This window comes from Oryctolagus cuniculus, chromosome 15, assembly GCF_964237555.1.
Source record: "Oryctolagus cuniculus chromosome 15, mOryCun1.1, whole genome shotgun sequence".
NCBI lineage: Eukaryota > Metazoa > Chordata > Mammalia > Lagomorpha > Leporidae > Oryctolagus > Oryctolagus cuniculus.
Window position 1 is genome coordinate 26596784 of NC_091446.1, and position 27799 is coordinate 26624582.

The window sequence follows — 27799 nt, forward strand, 5'->3', positions numbered from 1 at the left end:
CCTCTAGTGGCTCTTCAGGGTAAAGACACTGTGGTTCCTGACACTAACCCCACCCCCTTGTTCCTTGACTGTTCACCAAAGAGACACATTATTGAGAACTAACCTAATATTCCTTGAAAACCAAATTGTGCTCATGCTCCTATATGCCCAAGTTTCACTTACATGACAAAATGGTCTAGGGCTCTGCTGGAAAACTGAGTAAGAGGCCAACATCACTTTATTCTCTCTCAAAGTCCTAAGATGGGAATTGACTATAGGTTACAGATTAAATTCTCTGTACCACTCTGCCATTAGTGCTAAGCACCTTAGATGATGGCCAAATATATTTGTCACCCAGAGAAAAATACTATATACAAAAAGTGTATGAGGAAAACAGGAAAGGGTGTGGATGCGTGGCCTGAGAATCAGAACTACCCTGAAATGTTTTTTGTTTGCTTACGATGTTTTTAAAACAAATTCATTTCCAACATTTTCAACGTTTATTTCAAATAAAGATCCAAATTCTGCCCTCTTAAGAAACAGACTTAGCAACACTAGCCCCAGATACTCCCAGCTGGCAATAATCAGATAAACTAATTAGTCTCTGACCCAGGTTGTCAGTCCTAGCCCTGCCACACCTAAACCACATGGTCTGCTTCACTCATTCCTGTTGCCTGTTAGAGCCTACAGGTGGGGTGACCATATTAATTTATCACCTAAATTGGAGTGAAAGCATCACTAACCACACCAGCATGAGAAGTAAAAATTGGAAATGTCTCAGACAAATCCAGGCACAATGTCACCCACCTATAGGCACCTGAGCTAGAACCCCTGAGCGCAGAGTGTGGTGCTGAAGGAGTATGTGATGTGAAACCACAGGGGCTAGCTCTGGGACACAGAGGGTAAAAGCACCACCTACAGCACTGACATCCATATAGGCACTGGTTCCAGCGCTGGCTGCTCCACTTCCGATCCAGCTTCCTGCTAATGCACCTAAGAAAGTCCTTGGACCTCTGCACCCACGTGGGAGACTCAGATGCTCCCATGGAAGCAGATAAAGTTCCTGGCTCCTGGCTTTGGCCTGACCCAGTCCTGACCATTACAACCATTTGGAAAGTGAACCAGTGGATAGAAGATCTCTCGCTCTCTGCATCTGCCTCTCCTCCTCTGTAATTCTGACTTTAAAATAAATAAATCTTAAAAAAAAAAAAAAAAAGAAAGAAAAAAGAAACCATAGAAACAGAAGTCACAAGCACACTTACCTTTTTAGCTTTTCTATCCACCAAGTTCTGGAGAAGAGAAACATGCACTTCCAACTTCAACATATCAACATTTAAGATTACAACCTTCTTTTTCTGCCCTGACTCCACCTCCTGCCCTGCAATCATAACCAAAAACAGTGTGATCATCTTTCTGGAACAGGCTGAGAGAGGATAGCACCTTTCCTGGACCTCCAAACCATAGGAGTCTATATGGGACACAGTTAGGAAAACCAAGGGGCCATCCCCCATCATTCAAGTTCAGGTGTGCCTTAATTCATGCAACCTGATACAACAAAATCTAGCCTTATCAGTAATAATAATTAAAGGAGTCATAGCTGAACCTTCTCTAGTGCTCAGCCAGTTGTCATAGTTTACATTCACACAAGATAGGCATGCCAAAACTTTCCACTGAAATCAACTCATTTATCCTATGCTTGCAAATTCTGTGTCCAGGAGAAGCAGCAATGGGGCAAAGCCCCCCACCTTACTTATCACGATGGCCAAGAGGGATGGACTCACCTGCCCGATGGTACTTGCTGGCTTTCAGGACCAGGCCAGGCACTGGGCCCCCACTGAACAGCACACAGCCATCTTCCAACACCTCCTGCACCATGAGGTCAAGGACCATTCCCGGGGTCATCTTGGCCAGTGTCTGGATCAACACAGAGTCTGCCAGAGACCAACCAAGTGAGATTGGGAGGAGGAAACCACACTCTTACTGCTCCTTTCTTCTGGAAGTATGTTGTCACCAAGGAGGGCCATGAAGCATCAGAACCACTGACAAGGTACAATTACTTCTTGCTAAAATGTCTGGTATCCATGGAAACCCTTGTCACAGGCAAAGAGATCCATGGTCCTTGCTAATCCTGCCTGACCACAATTCATGAAAATAGCTAACAAATACCCCGAACACAGACTTTTCTTTGGTCTCTGAATTTTCATTCTACCCTCTTAAGCACTGTGCTACCAAATCCTGTTAAGGTTCCAACAATCCTCACAATGGTATAAGGTCTAAGAGAAGCAGAGTAATGTCTTTATGAAGTCTGGCAGGCCCCTGATCTGTTTCATCATATATATGTGCTGAATAAAGGAGTGACAAGTGAAGAGGTGAATGAATTCACAAAAATGCAAACATGGGACCACAGTACCAGTGGCAATACTGAGACTGACAGGAGGAGACGAGGGAGTTGAGATGCTTGTAATGCTTGATCATAACCTCGACTAGATAAACAGAGGTGTTCATTTTATAATCACTTATTGGGCTACATACTTAACGATGTGTGCACTTTATATAGGTCATGCTCCATTAAAAAAAGCATATCAACTTTTAAAAATTCTGGGGAGCCCAAGTGTAACAGATGTTAACTTACAAAACAAACTCCCCACCCAACCCTGCTCTGTGCCTACTCTCCCCACCGAATGGACTGAGCCATTTACCTCGGTTGCTCATGAGGCTGCGTACACCTTGCAGTTCCTCCAGGCACTGGCTCAGGAGGAGGAGGCTGGTGCTGGCCACATCACCCAGCATGCAGTCCGACAGCCGCAGTGACAGTAGCATCCGCTGCTTCTCCTCATCCACGTTGGTCACCTTGGCAACTACTGTCTGCCCCTCGACAAAGTGGTCACTTGGGGAGGTCACAAATTTGTCACTCATGATCTGAAGGGAAGAATGGGTAGACAATGAGGAAAGGAAAGGACACCTTCATGAAGACAACCCACTGAAGATGCCAGAAAGGAGTGTGTGGAAGCCGCCCCTGCCATCTGTGAGCACTGCCCTGTTCCCCTCCATAAAAACACAGCAGAGGCTCCAGTGGCCCAAGCACACCTTGAGAAGGTGCCTTACTGGCAAGTCAGAGGGACCATGGCTGCCCCTGTCTACCACTCAATAGCAACCCTCTGTCCCTTACTAAACACTTTACCAGCTGCCCCTAGCCCTCCAGCCCCCATTTTAAAAACTCAAGCGCAGGCAGGTGCCGTAGCTCGCTAGGCTAATCCTGCGGCGCCGGCACACCGGGTTCTAGTCCCGGTCAGGGAGCCGGATCCTGTCCCAGTTGCTCCTCTTCCAGTCCAGCTCTCTGCTGTGGCCCGGGAAGGCAGTGGAGGATGACCCAAGTGCTTGGGCCCTGCACCCACATGGGAGACCAGGAGGAAGCACCTGGCTCCTGGCTTCAGATCGGCACAGCGCGCTGGCAGCAATACACCCGGCTGTAACAGCCACTTGGGGGAGTAAACCAACGGAAAAAGGAAGACCTTTCTCTCTGTCTCTCTATCAAAAACAAAACAAAACAAAACACCACCAACAACAACATGCAGGGGCCAGCACTGTGGCACAGCAGGTTAATACGCTGGTCTGAAGTGCCGGCATCCCATATGGGCACCGGTTTGAGACCTGGCTGCTCCACTTTCAATCCAACTCTCTGCTATGGTCTGGGAAAGCAGCAGAAAATGGCCCAACTCCTTGGGTTCATGCACCCACATGGGAGACCTGGAAGAAGCTCCTGGCTCCTGGCTTCAGATTGGCGCCGCTCTGGCCATTGCAGCCAATTGGAGAGTGAACCAGCAGATGGAAGACATCTCTCTCTGTGTGTAACTCTGACTTTCAAATAAATAAATAAATAAAATCTTTAAAAAAAATAAAAAACTCAAGTGCAGTCACCTTGACACTGGAGTATGAGGTCTCCAAGGGCACCCAGTGATACAGCATGAAGTAGACCAGGTGCTCCTTTCTCCAGAAGGAGAACTGGACAAGAGCAGCAGGGTCTAGTCTCAGCTCCACTTGCCCAGCCCTCTGCCAGGTGCCTCTGTGCCACACACAGCCCTAAGGGGTGCCCTGAAACTCCTAAGGATTTAAGTATCCTGTTCCTTCCCACCAGCCCTCAGTTCCATGAGCCTGGCCCCTGGCATTCTCCTTGAAGATCCTTGCAGACAGAGCTGAACTTACAGCTTTAGGGGCCAGTCCACTGAGACCTGAGGGAAACTGGACAAACACGCCATAGTCCTTGATGCTCTTCACAAAGCCAATGAGTAGCATTCCAGGATGAATTTCTGAGAAGTTCTTGGGATCCTGGTCACCTTCTACCGTGGACACCAAGGCTGGTTTCCTGCAAAGGAACTAGTGGCATTTTGTCAAGGAATATTCTAGAAAGGGCAGATTAAACATCCATTTCTCCATCTCCGTTTTCTCCACTTTATAACTTCTGCTATGACAGTGAGGCTCTGTACAAGACCAGCAGCATCTGGGGCTGGCATTGTGGTGTAACAGGTTAGGCCACAGCCTGCAATATCAGTATCCCATGTGGGCACTGGTTTGAATCCTGGCTATACTGCTTCCAATCTAGCTCCCTGCTAATGCACCTGAGAAAGCAGCAAAGGATGGCCCAAGTCATTGGACCCCTGCATCACATGGGAAATCTGGATGAAGCTTCTGGATCCTGGCCTCTGCCTGGACCAGCACTAGCCATTACGGCCATTGGGGAATGAATCAGCGGATAGAAAAGCTCTCTCACTCTCTCCTCTCCCTCCTTCCATAACTCTGCCTTTAAAATAAAGAAAAAACCTTAAAAAAAAAAAAAAGGCCAATCAATATCAGCCATATCAATATCAGCATCACCTGGAATGTGTGAGACAGCCAAGCTCCTAAGCACCACTCGACCTACTGAAGTCTACACTGTGGCATGTGTCCCAGCCACCTGTTCTGGCCCAGCCAGGGGACTGTGATATACACCTTTCCTCATTAACTCATCTCCAGATTACGGGGGGGAAACCACAAAGGAGATGGCTCCACTCCGTGGTATGGCAGGTGGATCAACCACTGCCCCCAATTTCACAACTTGTATGTTTTATCTTCTATGAGAAGATACAGTGTCCTCATTCAAAGTACCCACCCACACAAAGACCAAAGGGAATACTTCTGAGTCCCAGTTCCCTCAGGAGAGGGAAGGGAAGAAAAGCAGGCAGAGGCACAGCACCACCATACTGATTGTTCTAGCACAAGGGGCGAGCAACAAATGCCCCAATAAGGCCAGACATGCCACTGGGGCTACCCCAATGGGCCTTGCAAGCCACTCTACTTGGACTCCCACTCACTCCTATGACCCTTCTGACTACTCCGCTCGGACCACAGCCATCTGCTAGCTGTACTTCAGTTCTGCCTTTCCTTTCCACAGTGCAGGCCTTGGCACTGGTTTAGTCCTACAAACATATATTCCCGAGGTCAATGTTTGATATTTTTTTTCCCTAGACATTTCCAACTGAGAGCAGATTTTAGCTCAAAATTTCCCACCCAAGCGGCTGGTGCTGTGGCATAGAAGGTGGAGCCGCTGCCTGCAGTGCCGGCATCCCATGTGGGTACCAGTTCAAGTCCCAGCTGCTCCACTTCCAATCCAGCTCTCTGCTATGGCCTGGGAAAGCAGTGGAAGATGGCCCAAGTCCTTGGGCCCCTGTGCCCATGCGGGAGACCTGGGGGAGGCTCTTGGCTCCTGGCTTCGGATCTGTGGAACTCCGGTCATTGTGGCCCAATTGGGAGTGAACCAGTGGATGGAAGACCTCTCTCTGCCTCTCCTTCTCTGTGTAAAAAAAAAAAAAAAAAAAAAAACACACACACACACACACACACACACACACAAAACAAAATTTCCCACCCAAGGGCTCATGCCCCCCCTACCTTCCATTGCCCTAAGATACAAGTCAAGGATACAAGGTGTTTCTCGCTCTGACTCAGACACAGGACACGGTGAAGGATGTCTCCTGCCTGGAGCCAGTGATACAACAGTGGGCCATTGGCGACATGGTCTGACAGATGAGACGTGGGGAGGAAAGCAGGAATGTTGTGGGGCAAGACGGCCACCTCCAGCCCATCTTTGGTCTTCTCTAAAACCTTCACATCCACCAACTACCCAGGGAAGAGAAAGATAAAAACAGTCCTTGCTTGAGCAGACAGCAACCTAAATGTATCAGGCACTTAGAGGCACTAGACTCCAGCTCTAGGGATTACCGATTACTGAGAGGCTAAGAGTAGAGAAGCAGCTTTCTTCCAGACCCACACCCACCCCAACTACCCAGCAATCACTGCTGTACACACACTGCAGGACTCATTTACCGGCTCTTGTCACTCCTCTCCTAAGGCTCTCCACTGTGTCCCACAGCAAAGAGAACAGGAGGTGGAGCCTCAGGACCAGAGAGGAAAGAGGTAGCCTACTGAAAAGCCACACCATACCAGAACTTTCCTTCTCTTAGACAGTTTTCTCTGATGTCCCCTGGAAGCCCTGAATCATATCCAGCAACTTCTGTCGCTCTCTTCCATGGGCCCAGGACCCCCTCTGCCACTGTCTGATAAAATAACCTGTTGGAGAAGTCCGGGTACCTGCCCAACAGTAACGCCTCGTCCTTTCTTCTGACCCTGTCCAGCATGCTCTTTCTTCGGTTCTCCATCGCTCAACAGCTTGAAGGATAGAAGCATCCTCTCTTTGGATGGCTCACTGTTCAATACCACCACCTTCACCACCTGGTGAGAAACCAAAGAACCCCAGCTCATCTTCCCAACAGGCCTTGCGAGCCTGCAGCATGGTACCCTCTACTAGTGCTGTGGAGGTCTTGGGAGATCCTCCACAACCTTGTGGAAATAAGAAACATAGTGAGAGCTAAACAGAATCCCCACCAGCCAGCCTAACGAACGAAAAGAAGACATGAGTAACTTTCTGGTACGACCCCAAGATTAAAGGAAAAAAAATTATTCTTCCTAGTCCGACCCAGAACACTAGCTTTATAACATGGTCCCCTGTGGTGATGGTGGCCTCAGAACCATTTCTGAAGCGAGGGACTCTATTTACTATGGGTTGAAGTCGATTACTTCCAGGCTGTAGGCCTGAGGGCCATTAATTTACTGGCTTCTGCTGACCCCTCTGAGGGTTTTGCTGTTCTGTTCCCATCGTCTTCATTGAGCTGGCTCAGACCCACTTTGCTCTCTTCCTCAGTCTCTTCAAAAGCAGCCCTCCTACCTGCTACTCTTAAAAACTGTATTCTTGGGACCACCAAGGTAAGGAGGCCTGCCCAGAGTAAGGCTACCTGGCCAGTGTAAAAGACGCTCCCTGGGTCAGGAATATACTGGGCACTGAGCTCATGCTTCGGCACCAGTCCCTGCACATCATTGTAGAACTTTACAATGCAGCCATAGTCCTTGACCCTGATGATGACGCCATGCGTCTGCAGACCAGGCTGGGCATCAGCATAGCAGGTTATGGGAGGGAGCTTAGATTCCACCAGGGTTTTCTTCAGGGTCATTATCAGCTTCTTGGCTTCAGGGTCACAAAGTAACACCTAGGAGAAAGATAGCGACTGTCATCAAGTTACCCGATACCAACAGAAGTACTGAACTAGGCTCTGCAGCTCCCTAAACCCAAAGGTCATGAACCTGCTGTCTCTTTTCCTGTAATAACCTCAGCTCAGGTCCTCCCTGCTACCTGCTGCATGACCGTCCACAGTGCATTAATCTCTATTTCAAGCACACCTGCTCCTGCAAGGTGGTGCAAACTACTCCCTCCTGACCATGCAGCAAGACTCATTACCCCACAGTGCTTCCGCAGGGACTAGTGCTACAGGAACCTCTACAGCACCTACACTCCCTGCCGGTGGGCTTTGCACCCAGTCTAATGGAATAAACAACTGAGCCAATTTACTGCCTGAGTACTGTTGTTGATTATTAGCTATAAACTAAAACTGAGCTAGGCAAACATCTCTTATCTTTCAGAAGGTTAAAGACAGAAAAACTTGTCATTTTTCTATTTGAGAAGAGACAGAGCTTCCATCTACTGGTTCACTCCCCAAATGCCTGCCAGTAGTGGGACTGGACCAGGAAACTCAATCCAGGTCACCCATGTGGGTTGCAAGGTCCCAACTACTTGGAGCATCACTGCTGTCTGCCACAGTTCTTATTTTTCCCTAGCATTCCAGATCCTACCTATCTTTTCTACTTCAAGTCCCATCTCTGCTAGAAATCCAGAAGGCATTGTCATATAGAGCTGAATTAAAAAACTGGTTCTGCCATTTATTAACTGTGTGTCAAGATACTTGGCTTTCCTAAGCTTTAATTTCCCAACTTGCAAAATGAGAATATACTAACTTTATAAGGGTTTTAAGGACTGAATGGAACAACACTTGTCATGGACCTTGCAGAGCCACTGGCACAGAATACATGGACATGTCGTTGTTGATAATATCAATGACTGACTGCTCCAGCCCACCCTCCTCTCTGTGGTATGACCACAGTGTATAGCTGGCACCACACTATGTGGCAAAAGGTCACACGCTGGCTTGTGCTCCCTTCGTGTATGGTATTCAAACTCCTGCTAGTAAAACTACATGACCTTCCAAGGACGAGAATTCCCTTTTCCCTTCCCAAGGCCAGGCGCAGCACTGGACACACTGTAGACATACTGCACGCTGACTGTGGGTAAAGGCAGACATTTCAGCTGAGAACTCGACTCTTCCTATTCAGACAAAACCCACAGGAAGCTCACCCGGCACTTGAGCTCTTCCCCAATGTGATACTTCTTCTCTGGATTCTTCATGAGGATGTCGGCCAGGTGACTGGGGGGTACCAGGCCCCGTATTCGCTCACCCACCTTCAACAGTATCCCATATGGCTTTATGGTCAGCACTGTGCCCTGGGGAGTTCAAAGAAAAGATGCCACAATATCTCGAGAATGGTCATTCCTCCACTTCTTACACCAAAGCCAGTCATATCTCTACTAGACCCCACATCAAAGCCTGTTATTCCAGAGTTCCCAGGGTAAGGAACCCCTCCACTCAGATCAGGACTGGGTCATGTTTGTTTATGGGAACTTTTGCATCTTTTTGTGTGTGCACGTGCTTTCTGTCTGCCTCAAAAATACATACCCTAAAGGAGAGGACTACGTCTCCTAAGGGACAAACTCTAGATAAAGGGGGTCTGCTTAACTGGACCTAAAAAACCGGACAGGAGAAGCAACTGGAACTGACTTCTCACAGATATTTTAGGGAGTTCACTTACTACAGAGCTGACTTGTGATGTGGTCTAACATCGACCACCAAACCCCAAATCCCAGGATTCATGACCTACTGCCTCTGTGTAGTAGGGTGGTACCAGTAACACCTTATCATAAAATTAATTATGTTATGAGAAAGAAATTTCAATTAACAGGCAGAGGCAGGAACATGGTTTTACATGTGTTAACATGAGGACTAATGAGCAGTCGGTTAACTTACGAACTTAAAATGGACATGAGAATCTAATTACATGCTTGAAGTTTTACCTTTATTACTGCCCCAGGTTTGATGTCATGATATCTAAAGTACTGAGCTTCAATAATAGACCTAGGATGAATGGAAAATACACAATTAAATAAACTAAAGCACAACAATCATGCTGGAAAGAAAGAAACCCTTTACTCAGCAAGGCCAGGAGAACCTGGATGTGCATACACCCAAGCGCACACTCTGTACCCCAACACGTGTTAACAGACTCACGTCCGCAGAGAGAGCAAAACCAGTTCATCCAAAGGGCTGTAGTCAATGATTCTGCACTTGTGAGTGTTCCCTGGCTTGAAGGCCTCAGGTTTGAAGACTTTCTTGGAATCAGAGAGATGGCTGAGCTACAAAGAACCAAGTATTAAATACAAGCCAGAGGCAACAGATCTGTAGCAAACATACCATACCACAATGCACTCATCACATTTGTCACCTACTGCAAAAACAGAACTTTGATTGCTTGTTAAAATAATTCTGACTAAAAAATTATTCTTTATCAGCATAGAATCTAAGTAAGGTCAAAGAAAAGTTTAGATCATGGGTTGGTCAACTGTGGCTCACGAGGCATGCCTATGGGGGAACTTCCAAAGTTCATGGAAAACATTTAACGGTGGGTTAAGATGCTGCCTGTGATGCTGGCATCCTACATCAGTGTCGATTCAGTCTCAGCTGCTCCTCTTCTGATCTAACTCCTGCTAATATGCCTGAAAAAGCAATGAAGATGGCCCAAGTGTTTGGGCCTCTGCCACTACGTGGGAGACCTGGATGGAGTTTCAGGCTCCCGGCATTGGCCGGACCCAGCCACAATCATGGTGGCCATTTGGGGAGTGAACCAGTGGATGAAAGAGATCTCTCTCTCTCTCTCTCTCTCTCTCTCTCTTTGTAACTCATTCAAATAAATAAATAATTAAATAAATCTTAAAAAAAAGCTCACAAAAAATGGAATTAAAGGATGAATATAGGAGGGACTACCTCTGCCCTCAAAAAAGATAAATTTATCTTAATTCAAAAATCTTTTGAGGTGCTGGTGCTGTGGAGCAGTGGGTAAACTACTACCTTTAAGGCCAGCATCCCATATGAGTGGTGGTTCATGTCCTGGCTGCTCCTCTTCCAATCCAACTCTGTCTATGGTCTGGGAAGGCAGTAGATGATTCACTCCCCAGATGGCTGCAACGGCCAGAACTGCACGGATCTGAAGCCAGGAGCCGGGAGATCCTTCCAGGTCTCCCACGTGGGTGCAGGGGCCCAAGGACTTGGGCCATCTTCCACTGCTTTCCCAGGCCACAGCAGAGAACTGGATTGGAAGAGCAGCAGCCGGGACTTGAACCGGCGCCCATACGGGATGCCTGTGCTCCAGGCTAAGGCTTTAACCCGCTGCGCCACAGCACCGGCCCCAGCTTTGCAGGTTCTTTAACACTTTTTCCATAAATTTTTCAAAGGTCCCTTGAATGCACAGATTTCAAAATTTTGCATCAAAATAAACTTATCTTTTAATTCTGTTTTTCCATTAACTGAGATACTGTATTTTATAAATAAGAGTTTTGTAGGAACACAGACATGACAGTTCATTTTCACACTAAAGCTACTTAAGGCTCAAAAGCTTAAAATATTTAGTACCAGGGGGCCCTTCAAGGAAAATCGTCCTTAGCCCTGGCCTAGACACTAACTTGGGCTTATATTGCCTGTTGACCAGTATCACCTATCACCCATACCAGGTTGGTTCTTAATCATTCTTTTTTTTTTTTTTTGAAAGGCAGAGTGGACAGTGAGAGAGAGAGACAGAAAAAAAGGTCTTCCTTTACCGTTGATTCACCCTCCAATGGCCGCTGCAGCCGGCACTTGTGGCCGGCACACCACGCTGATCCGAAGCCAGAAGCCAGGTGCTTATCCTGGTCTCCCGTGGGGTGTAGGGCCCAAGCACTTGGGCCATCCTCCACTGCACTCCCAGGCCACAGCAGAGAGCTGGACTGGAAGAGGGGCAACCGGGATAGAATCCGGCGCCCCGACTGGGACTAGAACCCGGTGTGCCGGCGCCGCAGGCGGAGGATTAGCCTAGTGAGCCGCGGTGCCGGCCCGGTCCTAAGGCATTCTAATATAGCAAACATTGTTCTAATTCCTAAAAACAGTATGTCACACTCGGGGATACACAAAAACAAGAAATGAATATGAAGGGATGTAGGAAGCAGCAAAGGACCCACGTGTTCCACAAGTCTCTCAAGGGATGACATTCCTGATCAAAGAAAGAGGCCTCCTTACCCGGGCATAGGCCAGAACCCCATTCTTCAGGCTGAAGGTGGCCCCAGCCTTGATGAAAAAGCCCTGGACAGGAACATCATCCAGCACAGCTCCAAGGTGCTGGCAAGAGAGTCGCGTGAGGGGTCGACCAGGCTGCAGGAAGATGGGGCGCAGGCTCAGGCGGACAACTTTGGTGCGAGGATGGACACAGAGGATGCAGGCTCTTACCTGGACAAAAGAAAGAGCAGAATGAGCAGGACAAGGCACAAAGGAGACGGTCCAAGGGCCAGGACTCTGCGTGTACACACCAACAGCAAGGCATGGAGGCACTACATTTTTTTTTTACAATATTTATTTATTTGAAAGGCAGAATTAGAGGAAGACACACACACATACAGAAAAAGAGAGAGAGAGATTTTCCATTCGCTGGTATACTCTCCAAATGGCTGCAATGGCTAGAGCTGGGCCAATCCAAAGCTATGAGCTAGGAGTTTCTTTCGGGTCTCCCATGTTGGGAGAAGTACCTTCACTGCTTCTCTAGATGCATTAGCAGGGAGCTGGATCAGAAGTGCAGCAGCCAGGAATCCAACCGGCACACATGGGATGCTGGCACTGCAAGTGGTGACTTCACCCGCTAGGCCACAGTACTAGCCCCAGGCACTATAATCTTTAGTATTGAGTACTGAAATCAGCTTGTGTGAAAAAGTTAAGGGGCTGGCACTGTGGCATAGCAGGTAAAGCCGCCGCCTACAGTGCTGACATCCCATACAGGCACTGGTTCGAGTCCTGGCTGCTCTACTTCCAATCCAGGCCTCTACTTATGGGCTGGGAAAGCAGTGGAAGATGGCCCAAGTGTTTGGGCCCGCACCCATGTGGGAGACCCAGAAGCTCCTGGCTCCTGGCTCAGCTACGGCCTTGCGGCCATTTGGGGAGTGAACCAGCAGATGGAAGATCTCTCTCTCTCTTTCTGTCTCTGCCTCTGCCTTCTCTATAACTCTGCCTCTCAAATAAAAAAAAAAAAAAAAATGTAAAAAAAAAAAGTCAAACAAAATGTCCCCGAGGGACCATGTCTGTCTAAATCAGCACTTACTCAAGACCAAGAAAAACACACATCAGTGGTCTCCTCAACCTCAATACACTAACACACGTACAACAATGTACTGGTGGCAAGACATCAAAGTCTCATCAAAACACACCAAGGTTAAGACATACAAATGTCTCAACTCTGCACGCAAATAGGGAAAAAAATCACTACTAAAAAGAAGTTCACCAAAATGTTAACAGTATTATTACTAGGTGGTGGAAAGAACAATTTTCACTTAAAAGGAAGAAATCTCAGGGCTGGCATTGTGGTACAATGGATGAAGCCACTGCCTGGGATGCTGGCATCCCATGTAAGCACTGGTTCTAATCCCAGCTGCTGCTCTACTTCTGATCCAGCTCCCCGCTAATGCACTAGGGAAAGAGGCATTATAATAGCCCAAGTACTTGTACCCCTGCCACCCATATGGAAGATCTAGATAAAGTTTCAGGTCCCTGGCTTCCAGCTGGCTCAGCCCCAGCTGGTATGGACATCTGGGGAGTGAAGCAGCAGATAGAAGATCTCTTTCTCTGTCTCTCCCATTCTCTGTTAACTCCGCCTTTCAAATAAAAAAAAAATTTTTTTTTTTGTTTTAAAGATTTATTTATTTATTTGAAAGGCAGAGTTACAGAGAGGCAGAGGCAGAGAGAGACATTCCATCTGCTGGTTCATTCCCCAAATGGCTGCAACAGCTAGAGCTGAGCTGATACAAAGCCAGGAGCCAGGAGCTTCTTCCGGGTCTTCCAGGCGACTGCAGGGGCCCAAGCACTGGGGCCATCTTCTACTGCTTTCCCAGGCCACAGCAGAGAGCTGGATTGGAAGAGGAGAGTTGGGTCTTGAAACAGGGCCCACATGGGATGCTGGCACTTCAGGTGCTGGCTTTATTTGCTACACCACAGTGCTGGCCCCATAAAAAATTTTTTTAAAGAAAAGAAAAAAACCTCTATAATATCCATAAGCATGCATTATTGTTAAAAAAATCATTTTATGATTCCAAAAATCCTGAATCACAAATATCAGTATTTTCTTCTCAAATATCTGTGCTCATTGTAGAAAATATGAATATTTGAATAGAAAAATCATCCAGGATTAAACACTATTAACACCAATTTACATATAATCTTTTGACATCTTAACCACGTATACTCCTTTTAATGATTATCAAAATCAGATGTATAATACTCAGAGAACTTCTGAAATCACATTTTGCTATTTAAGCATATCTTATTCTCCCAAGTTAAAAATTTTCTAAAACACTTTTAGAAAATAAAGGCAAAGATTCATTACCTTAAAAGAAATCTAACTCTATGGAAGAATATGAAGTAAAAACTGGCAGTTTCCTCCTCCCCACATGCTTTCTCTAATCTCAGAGCCATGGTAGTTTCCTGTGTTCCATCCAAAATGCTCCTTACGATTCCCCTCGGCTCTCCCCTGTACACTGTACACCTGCGGTCCCTAGGACCTGCTCTGTAGCTATCAAGAAAAAAGGTAGGTGCAACATTTCTTACTGCTTGGTTTGAGAAATACGTGCCAACTTTCTTGGGATCCAAGTGCATAAAGTCAACCAGGCCCGTGAAGAATTTGAGGAAATTTAGTGTAAGGCCAAACCGAGTCACCTAGAAATAAACAGAACAGGTAATGAAAAACATTCCTTTGAAGGAATCAGGAACATGACAGACACTATCTATATTAAACATTCAATGCCTCATGGTAACTATGCCTCTCTTTCCACTGCCTACCCTTATCAATCTTTCTTCCTATAAGATTAAGTGGCATGAGGCGGCCATTTGGTCTAGCAGTTAAAGACACCTGCATATCCCACATTAGAGTAGTTGGGTTTGATTCCCAGTTCCAACTCCTGATTCCAGCTTCTTGCTAATGCAACTGGGAGGCAGCAGTGACAGCTCAAATGAATGGGTTCCTGCCACCCACAGGAGGCTGGGATTGAGTTCCTGGATCCGGGTTTTGGCCCCAGCCCAGCCCCAGACATTGCAGGCACTTCAGGAGTGAACCAGACAATGGAAGCTCTCTTTCATTGTCTCTCTCTCTCTTCCTCTGCCTCTCAAATAAGTAAATTTTTAAATTTAAAGTGAGTGGCAGGACAACTCCAAGCTTTATTTAGTAAGCTCACTTCTCTCCCAGCCTAAGACAACACATCAATTCTCCCATCAAGTGTGATTTCTCAATGAGAGGAAGGAGCTTAGCACATCCTTGGGGAACTGCCAGCCTGACAACTTGTATAAATTCTTGTCCAGATTAAGATGGTAAAACCCAAATGTTTGCAAGACAGATACTGACCATGAATAAGCTGATTTATTCTGCAGGGCCCCCTTAAAGCTAAGGTGATAGGCACCTCAAAACAGAGTAGTAAAAAGAGACAACTAAATGCATGGAATGAAGTCAGACCCCAGCCCCTCTCCCATACCCACAGAAAACAAGAAACTTATTCTCTGGCAAATGATCAGAATCAAAACATATGAAGACTTTTCTGGAACATGTGGATCCAGGGGCCAGTGTTGTGGTACAATGGGTTAAGCCATTGCTTGTGACCCTGGCATCCCATATGAGCGCAGGGAAAGCAGCAGTAGATGGCCCAAGTACTTGGACCCCTGATACCCACATGAGAGACCCAGATGGAGTTCTAGGCTCCTGCCTTCAGACTGGCTCAAGTTCTGCTGTTATAGCTATCTGGGGAGTGACCCAGTGGATGGAAGTTATTTCTTTCTGTCTCTTTCCCTCTCCCTCTTTCTGTAACTCTGCCTTTTAAATAAACAAGGTAGAGTCACAGAGAGGCAGAGGCAGCAAGAGAGAGAGAAGTCTTTCATCCACTGGTTCGTTCCCCAAATGGCCAACACAGCTGGAGCTGGGCCAATCCGAAGCCAGGATTCAGGAGCTTCTTCCAGGTCCCCCATGTGGGCGAGGGGCCCACTGCTTTCCCAAGTGATAGCAGAGAGCTGGATAGCAAGAAGAGAAGACAGTATTCAAACTGGCACCCATATGGGATGCTGGCACTGTAGGCAGCAGCTTTACCTGCTATGCCATAGCACCAGCCCCAATAAAATAAACCTTTAAAAAAAGTGGATCCAAAAAAAAAATTTGTATCACATAGATATGTAAATATCCAGCCCCCTTCTCCTACCTCGCTTTCATGTAGACAGATGCTCTTGGGTGGAAAACCTCTCTAAATCTTGTTTAGAGAAATCTAACATGCCAGAAAAGACCTGTAACAAGGACATTTTGGAGGCAATCCAAAGAAAACTTGCTAGCTCCTGTTCCTAACAGTGAAGTCCACCTCAACCAGTGAACAAAGCCATCTCACACACAGACTATCAGTCTTTTAGTGATTCATTTATAACCAAAAATGTAATAGAGAACTAGAAGTTAAAGTTGACAAATTCTCCCAGAAGGGTAGAACAGAGGCTACATGTGTACACATTTGGAAAGCGAACCAGTAGATGGAAGTGCTCTCTCTGTTTAAAAAAAAAAAAAAAAAAAAAAAAAAAAAAAAAGGCATAGTGTATTACCTAGGTCAGCAATACTATACAGTCATAATATTTTAAACACTAAATACTGATTTAACCAAAAATTTAATGTGTTCCAGTGCTCAGGGAGGAGGAGAGGAGGTTGAGAGAGCCAAATCTTTATCTACCTTGATAAGAAGTTAAATCTAAATACCTAAAATTGATAAACCAAGAGATTCCAGCAGGAGATTATTACTAAGAATTATGGAGGGAAATTTCAAAAGCTAAACTGATGGCATTAAGGACAGGGGTTAGGAGGGTGAGACAGTTCATTAGAATGAGCCTTTTAATACCAACCAGCCTTTCAGACCAACACTAACAGAGAAGATACCAGCCACAGACATTCATTTCAAGTTTTCTAGCAGTCACATTTTAAAAACTACAAAAAGTGGGACTCATTTTACTAATTTTCTTGTCCAATATATTATCATTTCCACATATAGCTTTGGCCACATTTCAAGTGCTCAATGGCCACATGTGACTAATGTTACCCTATTGGGCATAACATTGTAGATGGTATGAAGGTAAGACTTTATGCAAAGTTACTTTTGTTTTAGGAAATAGTAGTAACAACAAGCAGCCTACCTTCTGCACCTGGGCTTTGACCACCAGGCCCGGCAACAGGTTATTGAGGGTCCAGCTTTGCTCCTCAGAAGCAATGGCAGCAGAAACCTCCGCGTGGCCCACAGATAGACTGACAACGCCTCCATCACCTTTCACCTCTTCAATGATGCAGTGCAGGTACTGACCCACCTTCAGGTTAGCACCTGTAGGCCCAGATCCAGTCCCCAAAAGGGAAAATACTTTGTTGAGAAGGACCTTTAACTTGGGCCCATACAACACCTGAAAAGAGCCATAGACTACAGCCCAGCTGGCATCAATTAGTCTCTATATTACCAATCTCCAAGGGGCCAATTACGAAAAGGGAATGAAGCTTCCCTAGTTAATATACAGTTCAACTGCCCCACAAAATACGAATGTGTAAACAAGTCAGGACAGCGCTCTTCAGAGCCTAGGGACCCAGATCTCGGCAGCAGTAGTCCATCAGGTCCCAGCGAGACCCTGCCACTCCTGGCCCTTCAACTATCTTCCCTATCCTTCCAGCTGAGACGCACTGCTGACGCACTGCAGATTCTGCAAATACCAAACAGCCTTCAGGGTCACCCTTTTATCACGTTTAAACATAATCCCCACATGCACCATCACCGTGGACGGGCCCTTCTTCCTGCCTTCACCTTTGTTCTTCTGTCGGATGTACTCCTGGGCTTTCTGAAGTGGCAGAAAAGCTCTGGTCCCACCAACACCAATGTCTACGAGGTAGCCATGGTCTTCCAGGCTGGAGACAGTGCCGGTGAGGAGCTGAGGAAAAGAAAACATTCCCCAAAATTCCAAGTCAACAGTAATGGAATACACAACAAATGTCCACTACCAAACACAACTGTACCCACGGGCACACTCTTCCATAATCCCGCTCCATTTCTAACTTGAAACCACAATTCCACTAGAAGATAAGTGAGTAGAAGATAGCAATTTTTGCTGGGCTTGAAGAATCCTTCCATTTCTATTCTGTCTGTACATCATTCAGCAGTGTTACACAGAGCTGAATGATAAAAGCATGAAAAAAAGTCTCTCACCACCTGGAGACTTCTCAGAAGACAGGAAATCTTCTATGTTATGCAAAAAGGGATAAACAGAAGACCCTGCACGGCCAGGAGCTACTCAGTCTGTGGTAAGGGTCTTAACCTTTCAAGTTCATTTCCTCAAATGTACAGGGGGAAAATATTTACTTCCCTCACAGAAGAGGATCTCATCAAAGTGTCTAAACAGCAACTGTCATGGAGCAGGCTTTTTGACACTTGTCAATTTCCTACAACTTTTATTCCTTTCTACTCAACTAAATTCTACCAAACTTTCTGGACCTTTCCCAAATCTGACTGCCTCTAACCACACAATGCAAGATCACATAGTAAGTACTTATATGAGCATAGTTTATTCTTTTGTACCCACTTGGAGGTCCTGGAGTCAGGACTAACTTCTCCTGACTCTCCACTGGACTGGACATAATTAGTGGGATATCTATTAATTAACACAGCCAACAGACTAACCACCATCTACCCTGTCTCCTGCCCTCAGAGAGCAGCCCTCAAGCATTCCACACATCAGTCAGAGGCCTTTGAAAGACTTAATCTGTAAGGTTAGGCACTACAGGGGACTCACTCCTCTCACCATCAGCAAGCCCCCTACTATGGCTCCCTGGGAGCCTCTTTCTCTGTCATCAGCTAAATTGCACTGGCTTTCCCTTTTTCTACTCTAAGGTAATGATTAGGTTTAAGTCTGCAATGTCCAGGAAGCACCCAAAGCATCTAGGAGACCTTCCCTCCAGAAGATCCATGACTATGTGTAACAATTAAGCTGAAAGTAAAAAGTGACCCACACCATGTTCTTCTGGGGATAGGGCCAGGAGAAGGCCTGCTGCTAGCTCCTCTTCCCTAATCCCAGATACATACCATGCCAGGCTTCAGGGCCTCAGCACTCAGCACTTTGTTGACGTTTTTGGGGTTCAGAGATAGCTTGACACTCCTTTTGCCCTTCTCCGTGATAGCCAGACTTCTCACCACACATCTCACCAGCATTCCAGGTGCGAAGAGTTCAGGCAAGCGGAGTAGGTCCTGCATTGCACAAAAGAAAAGATCTGACACCTACCATTCCCCTGAACCAAGAAGCCATGCCAGCCTTGGCTCAGTGGCTTCTCACCCTCAGACCCCAAATAACCAAAGGAAGATAGATCTGCAGCTAAGACACCAGTCTTGAACTTCAGCATTAAGTCTGCAAATATATACACATATGAATGGATATAAAAAGACATGTCAAGAGTGGGTGTCTGGAGGCCAGCACTGTGGCATAGCGGGTAAAGCTGCCCCCTGCAGTGCTGGAATGCCATATGGGCACCAGTTCGAGAACCAGCTGCTCCACTTCCAATCCAGCTCTCTGCTGTGGCCTCGGAAAGCAGTGGAAGATGGCCCAAGTCCTTGGGCCCCTGCACCCACATGGGAAGACTGGGAGGAAGCTCCTGGCTCCTAACTTTGGATCCACGCAGCTCCAGCCATTGTGGCCAATTGGGGAGTAAACCAGCAGGTGGAAGACTGACTCTCTCTGTCTCTCTCTCTCTCTCTTTCTCTGCCTCTCCTTTCTCTCTGTGTAATTCTTTCAAATATATAAATAAATCATTAAAAAAAAAAAAAAAGAGTGGGTATCTGGCTTAGTGGGTAAGACGCTTGCATCCCGCGTTGGAGCTCAACTCCTGGCTTCGGCTCCTGACTCTAACTTCCAGCTGGTACAGAGTCTGAGAGGTAGCAGGTAGCAGGTGATGGCTAGGTCCCTGCCACCCACATGGGAGACCTGAGTGAGTTTCAGGCTGCTCGCTTCAGCTTGGCTGTAGTGGGCATTGCACAAGTGAGCCAGTAGATGGGAGCTCTGCCTGTCTCTGCCTCCATGCCTTCCGAATAATTTTTTTTTTTTTAAAGAGTGGTCTATATTGACCATCTCTACTTCATCTCCTATTTGCTCCTACTGCAATCCACTTTCCACTCTCTCATGCACAACTTCATCTCCCAATAAATTCACCAGCAAGCTCCATGCTACTAAATCCAATGATCAGGGCCAGCACTGTGGCCTAGTGGGTAAAGCTGCACCTGCAGTGCCGGCATCCCATATGGGCACCAGTTTGTGTTCCGGCTGCTCCACTTCCAATCCAGCTCTCTGCTATGGCCTGGGAAAGCAGTACAGGATGGCCCAAGTGCTTGGGCCCCTGCACCCATGTGGGACACCCGGAAGAAGCTCCTGGCTCCTAGCTTCGGATCGGCTCAGCTCGGGCCATTGTGGCCCAACTGGGAGTGAACCAGCAAATGGAAGACACCTCTTTCTCTCTCTCTCTCTCTCTCTCTATCTCTCCCTCTCCCTCTCCTCCTCTCTCTGTGTGACTCAGACTTTCAAATAAATAAATGAATCTTTAAAAACAAATAAATGAACTAATTAATCCAATGGTCCTTCTCTCATGTGATCTTTAAAAAGCACTTAACATTCCTGACTGCTCCTTCCTTCTTTAAATGTTTCCTCCCTGGCTTCTAAGACCTTTGATTCACTAGTTTTCTTCTCAATCTCTCTGGATCTTCCTGCTTTTTCTCACAGCAACTCTTCTGATTCAGGAATTAAAATACAATATTTAGGGGGCTGGCGCTGTGGTGTAGCAGGTAAAGATGCTGCCTGCAGTGCCGGCATACAATATGGGCACCGGTTCGAGTCCCGGCTGCTCCACTTCCAATCCAGCTCTCTGATATGGCCTGGGATAGCAGTGGAAGATGGCCCAAGTCCTTGAGCACCTGCACCCTTGTGGGAGACAGGGAGGAAGCTCCTGGCTCCTGGCTTCAGCTCAGCAGCACTGGCCGTTGCAGCCAATTGGGGAGTAAACCAGCAGATGGAAGATCTCTCTCTCTCTCCCTCACTCTCTCTCTGCCTCTCCTTCTCTCTCTGCAAATCTTTCAATTAAAATAAATAAATCTTTTTTTAAAAAAACAACATTTAGGGACCAGTGTTGTGGCAGTGAGTTAAGCAGCCACCTGTGACACTGGCAGCCCATTTCAGATTGCTAGTTCAAGTCCTGGCTGCTCCACTTCTGATCTAGTCCCTAAGCTCCAGGCTCCTGGTTTGAGCTAGACCAGCACCACTCCCACCCGCCATCTCACGCTGCCACATGGTTGAGGCCATTTGGGAGTGAACCAGTGAGTGGAAGATCTCTCTCTGTATATATCACTCTGCCCTTGAAAAAAAAAATAAATCTTTCAAAAAATAAAATATGATATTTATTCTAGACCCAATTTTTAGTAGCTTCTCAATCCATTTCCTCCCTACTAGGAACTTTCTCCCTTGAAAGCTTGAATTAGCATCTAAATAAAGAGGTTTCAATTATTTTGTCTTCGGGCTAGACATTCCTGAGTTCTGTAATCACCTGTCTACTGGATATCTCAATTTCACCTCAAATTATACACATCAAAAAGCCATATCAGCAGGGGCCGGCGCCATGGCTCACTTGGTTAATCCTCCACCTGCGGTACCGGCATCCCATATAGGCGCCAGGTTCTAGTCCCTGCTGCTCCTCTTCCAGTCCAGCTCTCTGCTGTGGCCCGGGAAGGAAGTGGAGGATGGCCCAAGTGCTTGGGCCCTGCACCCGCATGGGAGACCAGGAGGAAGCACCTGGCTCCTTCCTGGCTTCGGATCGGCACAGCGCACTGGCCATAGCGGCCATTTGGGGGGGGGGGGGGAACTAACGGAAGGAAGACCTTTCTGTCTAATTCTGTCAAATAAAAAAATAAAAAATAAAAAGCCTTATCAGCAACCGGTGCTGTGGCACAGTGGGTAAAGCCACTGCCTGCAATGTTGGCATCCTATATGGGTGCCGATTTGAGTCCTAGCTGCTCTACTTCCAATCCAGTTCTCTGCTGTGTCCTGGGAAGGCAGTAAAGGATGGCCTAAGTGCTTGGGTCCCTGCACCTATGTGAGAGACCCGGAGGAGGCTCCTGGCTCCTGGCTCCTGGCTTCGGGTAGACGCAGCTCCAACTGTTGCACCATATGGAGAGTGAACCAGCAGATGGAAGATCTCTCTCTCTGTCTCTGCCTCTCTGTAACTCTGCCTTTTAAATAAATCTTAAACAAACAAACAAACAAAAGCCATACCATGTCCACCTCCCCCAGTCCAGTCCAAGCCTTCTTCTATCTGAAAATGGCATGGCCAGCTGTCAAGTCTCACACAGAAATCCAGACTGATCTCTGCCACTTCTCTCTGTCCCTCAGCCCATATGAAAACTATCACTGGGGAATGACTTCATCTCCTCAATCCTCAGGAAATCATAAACTCAAGCTGCCATCGTTCCCAGAGCCCAGACTGCTACAACTGCCTCCTAACATCTCCAGACAACTTCTAGTACTTCTTCCATCCAGCTTATGCCATGTACCTCTCAACACCACCCCAATGAGAACATTCCAAGGGCTTCCCACTAGTACCTAAAAATTCATCCTCACGGCCAGCACTGTGGCATGGTAGGCTAAGCCTCCACCTGAGAAACTAGAATCCGATGAGGGTACCTGTTTGTGTCCCAGCTGCTCCTCCTCCAACCCAGCTCACTGCTATGGCCTGCTAAAGCAGCAGAAGACAGCCCAAGTGCTTGGGCCCCTGCACCCATGTGGGAGACCAGAAGAAGCTCCTGGTTTCAGATTAGCCCAGCGCTGGCCGTTGCAACCATTTGGGGAATGAACCAGTGGATGAAGACCTTCCTCTCTGTCTCTCCCTCTCTCTGTAACTCTGCCTCTCAAATAAATAAATAAAATATTTAACACACACACACACACACACACACAAAATCCTCACTATGGCCTGCAAGACCACACACATAATCTGGCCTGCACTCTGCTCTCCGCTCCATCCCACACCACACTTGCCCTTGCTGTCTCCTCTCTAGCCATTCTAGCCTTCTCTGTTACATATCAAGCTTCTTCTATCTGTACTCCATTTCTTCCTCACTAAGACACCCTCATCCTTCAGATCTTGTCCCAAACATCCCTTTTAGAGAAGTCTTCCAGGTTCCCTGTAATAATTAAAAATACCTTTATTATTTACCAAAAAAAAAAAAATCCTATTCTTATAAACTCTCATGGCTCCTTGTACCTTTCCTTCTTAGTACGTAGCAAAGCTGTAATTTTACATCTGTGTACCCTGTTTCTAGAAACAGGTATCCTGCAGATCTCCCTTACCTTCAGAGGTTCTTCCTGCGTCATCTGCTCATTTAGTTTTTCAGTATAGGCATCACAGATTTCAGTCACTTGCACAAATCCCTGGAGGCCGTTCGGGAGACTGATCACCAGCTCCAGTTCATTCACCTCTTTCACACAACCCAAAATCCGCATTCCCTCACACAGGGACTAGAAGAGAAAAGAAGAGAAATGTCTACAACATGGAAGAGAGCAATGAAAGGAGAGACTGGGGGAGATGGGTGTCTGGCTTCAGTTCCAACTCTGACATTTATTTAAAAGCTATATGACTGGGGCCAGCACTGTGGCGCAGTGGGTTAAGCCACTACTTGCCACACGAGCATCCCATATGAGCACCTGTTCAAATCCTGGATGCTCTACTTCAGATCCTGCTTCCTGCTAATGCACCTGGGAAAGCAATAGAAGATGGTCCAAGTCCTTGGGCCCCTGCGACCATGCAAGAGACCTGGATGAAGCTCCTGGCTGCTGGCTTCAGCCTGGCCCAGCTCCAGCCATTGCAGCCATCTGGGGAGAAAACCAACGGACAGAAGATCTCAATTGCTCTCTCTCCTTCTCTCTATAACTCTTGCCTTTCAAATAAAATAAATAAATAAATAAAAGCTACAGGATTGGGCTGGCATTTGGTGTAGTGGTAACACACTGCTTGGGATGCCCACATCCCATTCAGAAGTGCCTCCGTTTGCATTCCACCTCCACTTCCAATCCTGTTTCCTGCTAATATGCCTGGTAGGCAGCAGAGGATAGTTCAAGTACTTGAGTCCCTGCCACCCAGATGCAATCCCAGGCTCCTAGCTTCAGCCTAATCCAGCCCTAGCTATTACAGGCACTTAGAGAGTGAGCCACAGGATGGAAGGGCTCTCTCTCTGTGTCACTCTGCCTTTCAAATAAAGAAATCTTTAATAAGTAAATAAATTTTAAAAATTTGGAGCCAGCATTGTGGTACAGGTTAGGCTGCCACCTGCGGTGCTGGCATCCTATATGGGCCTATACTGTGTCCTGGATGCTCTACTTCAGATCCAGCTCCCTGTTAATGGCCTAGGAAAAGCAGTGGAAGACCGCCCAAGGGCTTGGACCCCTGCCACCCATGTGGGCGGCCCTGGCTTTAGCCTGGCCCAGTGCTGGCCATTGCAGCCATCTGGGGAGTAAACTAACAGATGGAAGATCTCTCTCTAACTTTCAAAATAAATAAATCTTAAAAAGAAATTTAAGGAACATATTAAGACTATATATTTCACTCCTCTGAGATAGTTTCACATCAATGAAATGAATGGGTAGTACTAGAATGACTGCTCTAATCTCTGAACTGACTGAAACATAAGCCCCATGAGGCCACAAGCAAGCCTACAGCATCCTAGAGAACTCAGGCATTGGTGAGTAATCAATAATGCTGAGTTCTCAGGGCAAACTGCGAGAAGCCACAGACACACAAAAGGCATAAAAGAATGAAGGGAGAAAAGAATAAAAGAAACAAGATCGTTTGTTCAAAGGAAAACTAAATTTCAACAAACCTCAACACTAAGGATTTCAAACTTCTCTCTTACAGACTTGCTCCTTTCTCTCTCTTCACTTTTCAACTTTTTTGTTTTTGCTGGCCCTTTCTGGCTCTTTTTCCTTTTGGTGGATTCTTCTTCAGTGGAAATCTAAAGGAGAAAAAAAGACCAACAAAGATTAAAAAAAAAAAAACAAAGTAGCAAATCCTAGTCTTCCCACTGGAAACATCTACACCTTGCTTTGTTACTCCTCCACTCCACCCCACTCAACATTCTTAACTGTTCCTTTAATTCCTACTTCAATTCCAATTCTTCCATTCAGTCACTAATGCGCCCTTTGCCCAAGGTCTGAGAAACCTCCTTCGTGTTCCCAAAGTCTCTCCTCTTCCGTGTTATTTGTCCCCTGACGGATGGACCCTGGAGTTCCAAGGCTTGAGAAGCAATGTGAAACAGTGCATTAAACTGGAGGCTGGAGTTAGAGATCCAAGTTAAATCCCCAACTCCCCTTTTAACAAGCCACAGGATTTCAGCTAAATTATATAACCTCTCTGCCCCTCAGGTCCTCATCACAGAACTGCAATCTCTACTTCACAGCATAGCTGGAAAAAAACATTATACAACATAGAGCACTTCAAACTTCAATCTAAATGCCACATTTTAAAAAATGTAGCCTTGTTGGTAGTAAAGCCTCTCTAACAAGTTCAATATCCAGTAGACTTGAACAGGAAATAAATGTGGAAAATAACATGTTTTCAAACAAGGCTCAACGTTCACAGAAAAGACACTAGAAAGCTTCCGGTGAGTCTCACTAAACAAGCATACCACTTACATCAAATAAGTTGTCTTGTTCAACTGACTGCGGGAAAGATTTCTCTGATTTGTGATCTGATTTCTTTCTTGTACCCCCTCGAGGGAAGCTTTCTTCCAGTGTTGCCATGTTTGGGCTCCTAAAAACAATATAAAGAATGGTGAGGTCTAGTGCTGTGGTGTAGTGGGTAAAGGCGCTGCCTGCAGTGCCAGCATACCATAGGGGCACTGGTTCGGGTCCCGGCTCTCTGCTATGGCCTGGGGAAACAGTAGAAGATGGCTCAAGTCCTTGGGCCCCTGCATCCGCATGAGAGACCCAGAAGAAGCTCCTGGCTCCAGACTTCAGATTGGCACAGCTCCAGCCATTGTGGCCATCAGGGAGTGACCCAGCACATGGGAGATTTTTCTCTCTCTCTGCCTCTCTGTAACTCTGCCTTTCAAATAAATAAGTAAATCTTTAAAAAAAAAAAAAAAAAAAAAAAAAAAGAGAGAGAGAGAGAAGAGGAAGAATGGTGAGATGTAGCGCTGAAGGTAGATTTTGTTAAGGTGGTTATCAGTGGGCAAGAGCTGTCACCTCTAGCATTGCGCTAGACAACATTCAGGACAATGTCCTCGACAGTTCAGATGTCAGGATCTGGATGCTTCATCTTTTCAACATTCTGTGCTTCAAAATCACATACCTTCCTCCAGGAAAGGAAGTTAAAGATTTAAGGTAGTAAATACTAAGCAGCTGTTAGTTAGGTAAGAGGCACACAAAAGAATAAACAACCTCCTACCTTCAAAGAACACATACCCTTTTTTTTTCCTTTTTATTTATTTATTTATTTTTTTGACAGGCAGAGTGGAAAGTGAGAGAGAGAGACAGAGACAAAGGTCTTCCTTTTGCCGTTGGTTCACCCTCCAATAGCCACCATGGCCGGCACGCTGCGGCCGGTGCACTGCGCTGACCCGATGGCAGGAGCCAGGTGCTTTTCCTGGTCTCCCATGGGGTGCAGGGCCCAAGCACCTGGGCCATCCTCCACTGCACTCCCGGGCCACAGCAGAGGGCTGGCCTGGAAGAGGGGCAACCAGGACAGAATCCAGTGCCCCGACCGGGACTAGAACCCGGTGTGCCGGTGCTGCGAGGCGGAGGATTAGCCTAGTGAGCCACGGCGCTGGCCTCCTTTTTTTTTTCTTTTTAAAGATTTACTTTATTTATTTGAAAGGCAGAGTTACAGAGAGAAAGGGAGAGATGGAGAGAGATCTTTCATATGCTGGTTCACTCCCCAAATGGCCACAGCAGCCAGGGCTGGGCCAGGCTGAGATCAGGAGCCAGGAGCTTCTTCCGGGTCTCCCATGTGGGTGCAGGGGCCCAAGGACTTGGGCGATCTTCTGCTGCTTTCCCAGACACATTAGCAGGGAGCTGGATCAGAAGAGCAGCCAGGATTCAAACCAGCACCCCTATGGGATGCCAGTGTTGCAGGGCAGCAGCTTTACCTGCTATGTCATAACAAAGGCCCAGACACATGCACTTTTTTTTTTTTTTTTTTTGACAGGCAGAGTTAGACAGTGAGAGAGAGAGACAGAGAGATGGGTCTTCCTTCCGTTGGTTCACCCCCCAAATGGCCGCTACGGCCGGTGCGCTGCGCCGATCCAAAGCCAGGAGCCAGGTGCTTTCTCCTGGTCTCCCATGCGGGTGCAGGGCCCAAGCACTTGGCCCATCCTCCACTGCCTTCCCGGGCCACAGCAGAGAGCTGGCCTGGAAGAGGAGCAACTGAGACAGAATCCGGCACCCCAATCAGGACTAGAACCTGGTGTGCCGGCACCGCAGGCGGAGGACTAGCCAAGTGAGCCGCAGCGCTGGCTCAGACACATGTACTTTTTAGAAGACAATACAATTATGCAACTAACATAAAATATAAAATGAGGGGCAAGTGTTGTGGTGCAGCAAGTTAACACACTGCTTTGGGGCTCCCTCATTAGAGTACTGGTTCAAGTCCCAGGTATTCTGTTTCTGATCCAGTTTCCTAATAATGAATCCTGGGAGGCAGGAGATGATGGTTCAAGTGCTTGGGCCCCTGCCAACCACACAGGAGACCCACATGAAATTCCTGGCTCCTGACTTCAGCCTGCCCCAACCCTGGCTTTTGAGGGCATTTGGGGAGTGAACCAGAGAATGAAAGATCTCTCTCTGTCACTCTGCCTTTCAAGTAAATGAAACATTTGTTTTAACACAGAATGGATTGTAAATTATCAACAAAGAGGCAGGTAGTGATAGAGCTCCAGTAAAGGAGAAAAAGCATCATTTAAAAAAATGCTTTTGAGCTCAATGTTAAAAAA

At 46.8% G+C, this 27799-nt stretch overlaps 1 protein-coding gene across 1 annotated transcript in view; it reads right to left on the reverse strand.

Annotated features, from left to right (window-relative positions):
• Nucleotides 1–27799, reverse strand: part of PDCD11 (programmed cell death 11) — a 55706-nt gene that overhangs the window by 26519 nt on the left and 1388 nt on the right. The window contains exons 2-19 of the mRNA XM_002718594.5: nt 25503–25620; nt 24692–24823; nt 23166–23333; nt 18869–19030; nt 17597–17720; nt 16947–17128; nt 14349–14456; nt 11781–11987; nt 9744–9868; nt 9530–9590; nt 8756–8902; nt 7305–7556; nt 6604–6744; nt 5938–6132; nt 4183–4353; nt 2679–2898; nt 1761–1910; nt 1242–1357 (exon numbers count right to left, since the gene is read on the reverse strand). Of these exons, the coding sequence (XP_002718640.1) occupies nt 1242–1357; nt 1761–1910; nt 2679–2898; nt 4183–4353; nt 5938–6132; nt 6604–6744; nt 7305–7556; nt 8756–8902; nt 9530–9590; nt 9744–9868; nt 11781–11987; nt 14349–14456; nt 16947–17128; nt 17597–17720; nt 18869–19030; nt 23166–23333; nt 24692–24823; nt 25503–25610 (2769 nt within the window). The 5' untranslated portion in view covers nt 25611–25620. The remainder of the gene's footprint in view (nt 1–1241; nt 1358–1760; nt 1911–2678; nt 2899–4182; nt 4354–5937; nt 6133–6603; nt 6745–7304; nt 7557–8755; nt 8903–9529; nt 9591–9743; nt 9869–11780; nt 11988–14348; nt 14457–16946; nt 17129–17596; nt 17721–18868; nt 19031–23165; nt 23334–24691; nt 24824–25502; nt 25621–27799) is intronic.